Source organism: Helianthus annuus, chromosome 16, assembly GCF_002127325.2.
Source record: "Helianthus annuus cultivar XRQ/B chromosome 16, HanXRQr2.0-SUNRISE, whole genome shotgun sequence".
Taxonomy (NCBI): Eukaryota; Viridiplantae; Streptophyta; class Magnoliopsida; order Asterales; family Asteraceae; genus Helianthus; species Helianthus annuus.
Genome location: NC_035448.2, coordinates 105,826,150 through 105,836,266, shown reverse-complemented (window position 1 = coordinate 105,836,266; position 10,117 = coordinate 105,826,150). Strand labels below are relative to the sequence as shown.

The 10,117-nt window shown below is 37.2% G+C and overlaps 1 protein-coding gene across 3 annotated transcripts; it reads right to left on the bottom strand.

Annotated features, from left to right (window-relative positions):
- Positions 1-1,418: 1,418 nt before the first annotated feature.
- On the bottom strand, positions 1,419-5,845 carry LOC110920959 (basic leucine zipper 19). 3 transcript variants are annotated; one of them, XM_022165208.2, is made up of 7 exons: positions 5,595-5,845; positions 5,326-5,397; positions 4,746-4,940; positions 4,572-4,631; positions 3,448-4,497; positions 2,357-2,447; positions 1,419-1,951 (listed from the first exon to the last, which is right to left on the bottom strand). In XM_022165208.2, exons 5-6 carry the CDS (start codon positions 4,241-4,243, stop codon positions 2,422-2,424), a joined length of 822 nt encoding a protein of 273 aa, XP_022020900.1. In that variant the 5' UTR covers positions 4,244-4,497; positions 4,572-4,631; positions 4,746-4,940; positions 5,326-5,397; positions 5,595-5,845; the 3' UTR covers positions 1,419-1,951; positions 2,357-2,421. The 3 variants fall into 3 exon arrangements, with proteins under 3 accessions (XP_022020900.1, XP_022020902.1, XP_022020903.1); XM_022165210.2 differs by having other exon boundaries at positions 4,577-4,631; XM_022165211.2 differs by having other exon boundaries at positions 5,717-5,843.
- Positions 5,846-10,117: the final 4,272 nt, after the last annotated feature.

Below are 10,117 nucleotides of genomic sequence, written 5' to 3'. Positions count from 1 at the left end.
ATGTTGGTTTAAATAGGGTATTTTTTAAAAGAATAAAAATATTTACGAAGTTTCCACTATTAAGATTACTCCACAAGACATTTTGTAGTGATTTGTAGAACATTATTCACAACTATGAGCTGCTGTCAAAAACTTTACTGAAGGTCATTGAGAAAAAGTTCTCTATCTGCATTTATGGGTTGTACGGTACAACATTAATACCACTAAAACATTATGGTATGATCAAGTTTAAGTTATAGAAATATAATAATTGAAAACAATGTAGCTTAACTATGAATGAATAAATATCTAGATATATAAAAGTTTTTAAAATCTACGTTTTAGGATGAAATATGGTGTGTAAAACAAGTAGGGAAGCTAGTAAGATGCTCTTAACAGAAAAATATGAGATGGTTAGCCTCGCTCTGTTCTACACTGGTCAAAAGGTGTTGGACCCAACATGATACTCATTTATGTTAGTTATCAATCCTACCGTATTTTATCGTATAGTACGTATGTTAGTTTTCCTATTTATTTAACATTTCAAACTACCTTCTTATAAATACATATAAATACTTTCTATGAAACATTAAAAGAGATGGAACTTTTTAAATACCCTCTTGAACTACTATTGCGATCCAATTAGATTGTCCATTCACCCGGTTCATATCCTAGCCATATATATGGATCCGTATTCGATGTTGTCACAAAACACATACAACCACCCACATCAATTCCGGCCACCGAAGTTGACTTCTATTTACTCTTAGGTCAACAATGACCAAAAAGGCAGCTTTATCTTTTTATACAATTTTCTACAACATATTGTTTCGTTATTTTATTTCATAAATTACAATCCGGCATTGAGTTGTAGGCTGAAGAATGAAACTGGCTCACATAGTAAGCTGTTGACATCTTCTAAGATTGTTTTATATGTACCATGCGCTTCTCAAGTTGTGCTCCTGTTTGCAGCCTTTGTTTTTATGAAGCTGCCTAATGTATCCATTCCCTATGTAATGCCTGTCATTCCCTTAGACCATGGGGTATGGGGGTCGTCCCCTCCCCGTCTTGGTTCGTCCCCCACGTCGCACACCGCCCCTTGCCAACGGCTGCAGGAAGACGGAAAGGACGAGCTTTGTGGTTGGCTGAGTTTTCATTTGGTGGGGCTCTCTCTCTCTCCTTTATTAATATATTGGATTTTTATTAAGTTTGGTAGTCCTCCACACCCTTAGGTAATCCCCAAAGAGACTAACCAAACCACACCCAATGGTCTTATTGCTATCATTATACTTGATGTAATGCCTGACATTCCCTTTTTAAAAGCACTTTACTGCAGTAAGTTGCAACCACTAAACTTATAATAGCCAAACAAATTCGCGGGTCAAACAGTCAAAAGTCACCCATAGTTTTTTAAAAATAACAAAAAGAGTAGATTATCATTGTAATAATGTATCTTTTTTTTATCATACTAAAACACTAATTATTTACAAATTCAATTTAAAAAAGACAGTCTTCTTGGACCAACATGACATATTGACAGGCACTAAAATTTAACCGTCTGATATCAAGCACGCCAATAGACGCAAAAATAATAGTGCACCGTGGTACCTTATGATTTGAATATGATGAATGTGTGTAATCATCTTCATTTGTAAAAGAAGCTATCCCAAGCTCATTGTCATTCTCTTCATTTGTTACTTCTGATGCAACATTCTTGACCATATTTCTCCAATGAAGATTGCTTCAATAAACTACTCCTAGATGAATTCGTTTCATCTATGTCATTTGGTACTTAAGAGTCCTCACAAACCCATCTCTTAACAGTTGGGCACTTGGGCCTAGAAAACTTGAGGAGCATATACTCATTAAAAAAATTCGCTCGAATGACTGTAATATCTATTATCAAATTGACTTTGAGTCCTATCAACACCAGCCCAATTATTCAGTTAAGAGCCATCTCCACAATCAGATGCTGAAAACATGGTCACAAAAAATTACTTTCTGGAGGTGGCGGGTCCATACGTATACCCTTAATAGAATGCATTATAGAGTTTCTAGCAATAGCAATAAAGATACAGTAGAAATAAAGATTCATCAACATCAAATGTATGATACAAAAAGACAATTTGGCCAAGATTTGTTGCTTCATGCCTTCATGCTTCCACAAATGTAATGTTTATAAAAATTCAAATTCTTGAGTTTGAAAACCGAAAAAGACCCAAAATACTATTAACAAGTAAGGCTTCAAATTAGACTTATGTATGAATAAAAAGGCTTTTTATTTGTAGGTACAGATGTAAAACTAATGCATACATTTCAATAACAAAATCAAAGCCCTATAGATCATAAAAAATGTATGATGCAAATAACACTATACCTTCACGTAATAATCTTTCCAGACTCGGCAAGCGATCTGATTTCCTCCCAAATCGGGTTCAGAATTCATTTAGTTATCGTTGCACGAGAACCTGTAGGTATACAAAACCGATACATGATCAGGTAGATAATAACAAAAAAAATACGTCCAAATAGTAATTGGTATTTCCGCATAAATACAGAATTTTTCATTGTTCTTAGTGCTAGGGGTGTTCACGATGCAATTCAGCCGGTTTTAATGAAAATTTTGCGCTGAAATGCATGCAGTTTCGAAAAACAGCAAACCATACCGTCTAGGTTGGTTGATTCAGCAAGACTGGATAATAAAAAACAAGAAAAAGTCAAAATGCCGGATCAACATATTCCAGTTGCAGAGAGTCGGCCAAACCATTAAACCCCCATTTTCAAACCATAAACCGAAGATGAAATTGTATAAATCTCAACTGGCCGATTTACTTTAGTTTGAGCAGTTTGGTTGGTTTTAACGGTTCATGAGCACCCCTACTTAGTGCTACTATATTCCCTATGTACAAAAAGTATCTGCAACATTTACTTTTTTAACATATTCAAAAGCTCGAATAAAGTAATTTGGCCATTGCAATTATTAATAAGAAACCCATACAGTGAAAATATTGTCACTGCTTGTTCAATGTCTTAAATGCCCTCTAATTATGACAAATAGATAGTATTTTTTTTTTGAATGGCATACAAATAGATAGTATAGTAACATAATTGCAGCTTAGAAATTCAGAAGGAAAAAGAATGCAACTTCATAAGGCATCCCAAAAAGGAATCTGTTGCAAAACTTAAAAAAAAAACAAGACTTAAAAAAACAAACTGCATTTTAATTAGCTGTCAAAACTTTATGTAAAAAGATAACTTCTATTTAAGTCAAATATGTAAGCTAACCATCTTTTACTAAAATCCATTAGATTTCAAATCCATTAATATACAAGAATGGTGCAAAAGGTTTTATACTCTCAAGAATGTCAAAATAAGAAAAATTTAATACTTGTAATAAGATGAAGAAATCCAAAAACAAACCATATCTAAAATTAATAATGCAAGATATAAGTGATTATTGTTCATTACCTTTTCGTTTTGTTCGTCCACCAAATTGATTAGCTACAAGAAGGCCATCATCAGTTGTCCAACCTGAAAACTCCTTGAGCAAAGAATTTTGGTTCCCCATACATTGCAGACTTTCAAACTCACAGCCATTGATAACCGGATCATGTATCGACGCATTTTCTACATTCTTCCCATCTACCTCGGGATGAAGGCAATAAACTTGATCCCCACACTGCATATTACACAGATTCATCACATACCCACCTGTCAAATTACCGTTGCCTATGTTTTGATTAGCTGGAAGCGGCTTCTGGCAAGGAAAATTACCAATTTCTCCTTCAATTATCCCTCTAATATCCACAAACAAACATTTCAATCTCACCACCTCAGCTTCCAACCCAGCCTGACTTTGAATCCTCTTCATTAACTGCTGATTCAATGCTCTCAATCTAACAACTTCGTTCTCTACTGAAGCCGCGCGCGCTTTCTTTTTCTCACGATACTTTCTAAGTGCTTCACGGTTACCTAACGGACGTTTCTTCCCTTTTTTATTTGCCGACTCAGCCGTGTCATCCGCCGGCGTCTTGTCATCATTGCCGCTCATGGCGGGCACGATCTTCCTATGCACGTGGTAACACGTGTGGGTGTGTGATGAATCAGGGCCCGGTGGGTTACAAGTATGCGTATGGGTGCACGCGTGCGAGTCTTTGAAAATATCATCAAAGAAGCTATCGAGTAAACCATTGCTCGGGATATCACCCATATTTGGATCCGTAAACATCTCGGTGTTTGAGAAATCAAGTTCTCCTTCCTCCATGACCACCAACTCAACCTACAGTAGCCCACTCTGATACTATAATAGATTATTTTCGGAAAGATGAAACCAAGCTGATAATAACACATTGTCGAGGTGGACCCGGTTCCGGTTCGGTTCTTTTTTCTTCGGCCAGGTCTGAAACTGTTTTATACCTGTGGTTCGGGTAAGGTAGGAACCGGGTCGGTATTGCAGGTCCATGTGGTTCAAGCTGCTATCTTAAACGCTCCTATCTCATCAATCATTGAGTTCTTATGCTGCAAAATTAACAGGATAACCAATAAGAAAAACAAGAAAATCACAAAACGCAATATAAAGACATCCAAATTACCTTACTTTTCTTCTGCTTGTGAGTGTCACTGACATCTTCGTTTCCATCATGCTTCCTTTTCTGAAACAATTTAAAATAACACCATCAGAATCTCAAGCGGAAAACTAATATTAATGTCTGAATCGGTGTTAAGTAGTTGTCGATTTTGCGTGCAGAATGTCAAAAGCATCTAACCTTGTCATGATGACTGCTTTTATCCTTCTTTTTTTCTTTGTCCTTATCTTTACTTCGATCTTTATGCCGATGTTTATGTTTTTTATGCTCTTTGTCCTTGTCTTGGTCTTTGTCCTTGTGCCTTTTATGCTTCTTTTCCTTGTTCTTTGATTCACTTCTTGATTTTCCAGCTATAGTGGGCATCCCTTTCTCGGACTATAAAACAACACAACGCATATTAGATTAAAAAACTACAAAATCATAATAGAAAGCAACAAACATAATAGCTAACCATAAACTTCAACAATCGATAAATTCAGCAATCTGTCTCTAGAAGACAGTTTTAAAAACATATCATTAAATCCTAAACCAAAAAAACCTGAAATATAAACATTTAAACCTTGAATTTATACAGGTTACAACAACTTCATAGCTACCAAACAGTACAAACACTCATAACACAACCTCCTACTCCTTTTTTAACAGAGTAAAAACAATAAACACACACACACACCAGAAAATTTATTTTAAGCATATCCAGAGTAATGTACAGTACGCAAAATCAATAAAGATACAAAAAAGTATATAAACGATAACAAACCTCGTCTTCAAGCGCACTGCTAATGGTTCTTAAGTTGCTTCATTTTTTCAGCACCATCTCTCACACAAAACCCTAGAAAACAAAACAATTAAACCATTAAATCCAGATTACACAAAAGGTACGAAATAAAATTACAGCCTAAAAGACTGAAACTACAAACACAACGTACAAACAGTTTTGAAGCCAAAAACTATGAAATAGGAAGGGGTTTGAGAAATATTCAGGGTGTAGGTATCTCCGATATGAACAGATACTGCATCGGATCATACCTAATCGGAGTGTTTTGTTTCCGAATGGCATGGAAGCCCTAGATTTTAACTCGAACATATCCGACCACCCTTTCCACCGTCTCCATTAAGTTTAGGGTTGATAGGAAGAAGATATTTCGCACCAGATGTAAGATCCTTCTGAGTAGCAGCTTGAATCGCCTCGGAGGAAAACCCTAGATCCAGATCCAGATCTGGAATCGCCAGAGAGAGAGAGAGAGGAGCAGGGAAGCGGGCGATTTTGAAATGTTTTGAAATGGTGAAACCCTAATGTATCCCATGTTTATTTAGTAGGAGGGTATAAGTTGAAAGTGAAGTTTTCTAGTGCTTAAAAGACTTGTACATCATGCTTTAGGGGTGTTTTAAAGAAATTCCAATGACCTTAAGAAGTCCTTTGGATATGTGTATTATATATAGTATAGATATAGATATACTATTCGAGTTTTATTTCAAAAACGATTTACAATCTGGATTTAACTAAACAAATGTTTTGGAGATAAGAATCATGGTTACGAGATTTTATAAATTATAACCAACTTGATTTGACTTGGTTAATTATGTCGCAATACTTTACTTTTCAAAACAAGGTTTTTAAATAAGTATTGCAACATGCAAACTAGACATGAATTCGATACTCAAACAAAACCTATGTACTCGCCGGCATTTTTATGCTGACGTACCTATTTTCACATGTGTTTTAGGTACAATAGTTGATGACGCTTGATGATGATATTTGTGTACTCTCACATAGGATTGGACGAGGCCTTAGTGACATTAAAAGATACAAGACTATTTGTACATGTTTTGTTTCAAATTCCAATGTAATACAATACACTTAATTCAATAAAACGAAACTGTTTAATCCATGGTTGTGAAACAATGATTCTGTTACAACACTCCCCGATGTTTTCGCCACGTTTTGTTGTTTTACGTGGTCGGGGTGTGACAGAAAAGTTGGTATCAGAGCCAATGGTTACAGGGAATTAGGTTATTAGTAATGCTTTAACCTAGACTATAACCTTCCTAGGACCCTAACGTGAGTTTACTTGCGTTTAGACATAAAACAATACCGTTGCATATCCTTAGGCGACAACCACAATAAGAACACAAAATTCGAATCTACTTTGAAAACTAATCATCTGTTCTAGGATGATTTATTATAATGTTTTGAACCTTCAAAGTTTTCAAAATCTCGTCAAAGTTTGGGTCTAAATAATGTGAACACGTGCAAACTGGAAGGGTGGGTGCCTGTACCCTGAGTTTTCTGTCTAAGGCTAGAGTGTTCGTACAAATCCGCAGTATCGGACCAGTCCCTCTTACTTGGGAACTCTTGGGGTGAGTGTCCACTTATAGGCGAGCATGTCTTCGCGATACATTATGAGGACCTATTTACTTTGATTCAGCCCTTGTGTGTCGTTTGTTTGCTTTGTGGTTCAAACAAATGACCATCACCCTTGCTTTTGGTCGGGAGCATCCTATTCTTACCCAATGCCATTTCACTTGTTTCCTCTCTTGTTTCCCCTTTTAGAATGCCTCCACGACGCGAGAATCAAATACCTATTGAAGATCTGGCAGCTGTCATTACGCAGCAAATGACTGCTGCAATCCCGAACATCGTTGCTCAATGTAACCAAGCTCTCAACAACAATAATGTTCCCTGTAACTTCAAGACGTTCAACTCTGCAAAGCCATCAAAGTTTTCTAGGTCTCAAGGAGCGACTGCACTTCTGCAATGGTTCGAGAGTCTAGAGAGCACTTTCAGACATGTTCAATGTCCAAACGAGCGAAAGGTAGATTTTGCATCTAGTGTCTTTGAGAACGAGCTTTGACGTGGTGGAATGGTGTGATGAGAGATAGGGGTGCCGATGTAGCACTGGCTCAAACGTGGGAAGAGCTTCGAGCTCTGATGATGAAGGAATTCTGTCCTCATCACGAGATCAGGGCCTTGGAAAGGGAATTTGACGATCTTAAGCAAGAGAGCGGTGAGCATCGAGCCTACACGGACCGTTATGAGGAATTAAGTCTGTTATGCCCAAACATGGTCACGCCTTTGGATAAGGCAATCGACATTGATGGCCTCCCTGACTCAGTACAAGATATTGTGACTGCTAGTAATCCCACTACAGTTAGACAGGCCATTGAGCTATCCGCTACTTTGACTGAATCTCAGATCAGGAAAGGTAAACTTTTTCGAAAAAGTGACAAGAAACCGGTCGAGGAATCAAAACCGAAGGATGAACAGACTGAATCCTCCAAGAAGTCAAAGAAGCGAAAGGCTTCTCAGAACTTCGCTGTGGTTGCTCACAATGATTAAGCCGTCCCTAACCAACCAGCTCAACCTCCTACTAGGAAGCCCTACAACGGAACTGCACCCTTGTGCAACCAATGTAGCCTTCATCATCATGCAAATGTAAAGTGCCGCAAATGCCAAACTTGTGGTCTTGTAGGCCATGCAGCAAGAGTCTGCCCAGCTACTGTTGCACCAAATCAAGTTGGCAACAATCCTGCTCAAGGTCGTTTTCCACTAGGTTCTTGCTTCAACTGTGGCGAGATGGGCCATTTCCGAGGAAATTGCCCAAGGCTTGCTAATGCAAATCTAGCACAGGGATGAGCACCTGACCAATTGGAAGACAACACTGTTTAGAAATAATCAAGCCTTATGTATTATTTCTTTTGTTGTCATGGTCCATGAAACAGTTGTAATTGTTTTTTATAAATAAATCTTTTATTTTACATCGCAATATATTGATATGGTTGCATGTATAAACAACATATCCCCTACAACACCGTCAATCAAGGAGTCGCATTCCTTGAAGAACATACCTACCCCCAAATTTCTTCCATATTATGGTCTCTTGCGTTTTCCACGAAAATCCTAAGTACCCGTTTCCTCCTAGGAAATGAAGTACAAGGCGCAAGTTGCAACTCTGGACGAATACTCAATCCTTGATAGGATACCTAAGGGTATTTCCATAAGTCCTTAATTGTTGTATACCTTAATTCGAATGTGGTGATTTCTTGTAATCAAAAATCGAATTTTTGGAAGATCATCCTATCTTTTCAGATAGATGCTTGAGGACGTTGAAGTCCATCGACTGGGTTCCTAGTATGCCTTGAATACCCATGTTCAAATCGACATCAAGTTAATAGCAATCAATAACAAGATAATAACAAATTAAAGATCAAGTTAAACATTTATGTGCTTATGTGTTGATGTGCTGACCCAATCAATGCTGTTTCAAGCTTGTTCAAATTCAATCCCTTTCACATTACAAAACAAACTGTGCGGACTGTGCAAGGAATTACGTAATTATGGATGCATGCATAATTATGGAATTTAGTGCACAGAGACCACAACAAGTTTTGTCATGTGTCTAGAGTTAACCCTGTTCATTTCCATTTCTGAGGAAGCAACCATTGAAAATGACTCCGTCTATTCATTTTCATTTCTGAAGATTATCCGTTGAGGAAATGAATATCTGTTTGTTTAACCCTGTTCATTTCCATTTCTGAGGAAGCAACCGTTGAAAATGACTCTGTCAGTTCATTTTCGTTTCTGAAGATTATCCGTTGAGGAAATGAATATCCGTTTGTTTAGCCCTTCATTTCCAACTCTTATGAAGTAACCGTTGAAAATGACTCCGTTAATTCATTTTCGTTTCTGAAGATTATCTGTTGAGGAAATGAATATCCGTTTGTTTAGCCCTTCATTTCCAACTCTGATGAAGCAACCGTTGAAAATGACTCCGTCAGTTCATTTTCGTTTCTGAAGATTATCCGTTGAGGAAATGAATATCCGTTTGTTTAGACCTTCATTTCGAACTCTGATGAAGCAACCGTTGAAAATGACTCCGTCTGTTCATTTTCGTTTCTGAAGATTGTCCGTTGAGGAAATGAATATCCGTTTGTTTATCCTTTTCATTTCCATTTCTGATGAAGCACCCGTTGAAAATGACTCCGTCTGTTCATTTTCGTTTCTGAAGAATGTCCGTTAAGGAAATGACAGGATTATACCTTGCATATCTCTGGTGGTTATTTGACACAAAGTCACAGACAGACTCTTACGAATAAATTTCGGGACGAAATTTCCTAATGTAGGGGAGACTGTGACACCTGTGTCACTGTGACTGTCAAACAAATACCAAACCAATGAAATATTGTGTTTCATACTTGGGATTTGTGAAAATATGTGTATCATTTGCACATATCAATTCTTGTTCGATTTCGGGCTTTAAATCGCTTTCTGGAAGGTTATACGCGATCTGATGCGTAAATATAACTAGTTTAATGTAACAAACACTCCGGAATAGTGAGATAGGCTTAACATACCTTAAATAACCTTTACATAACTTAGAAATAAGTTTTGGATGGTTTGGTATGCCGAAATCAAGTTTATTCGCTTACAGGGACTAAATTCGACAAACTGCGAAAGTATGCCGATTTGTACTGTAACGAACAATCCGGAACTTGATCATAAGTTAAACACACCCTAAATATCCTTTACATAGCTTAGAAATAGGCTTTGA

Excerpts from the sequence above, each read along its gene's own strand:
- LOC110920959 (XM_022165208.2), bottom strand. The coding sequence starts at position 4,243 with ATGGAGGAAGGAGAACTTGATTTCTCAAACACCGAGATGTTTACGGAT. Across the intron at positions 2,448-3,447 it reads TGGACGAACAAAACGAAAAG|GTTCTCGTGCAACGATAACT; the intron begins GTAATGAACAAT and ends GTATACCTACAG.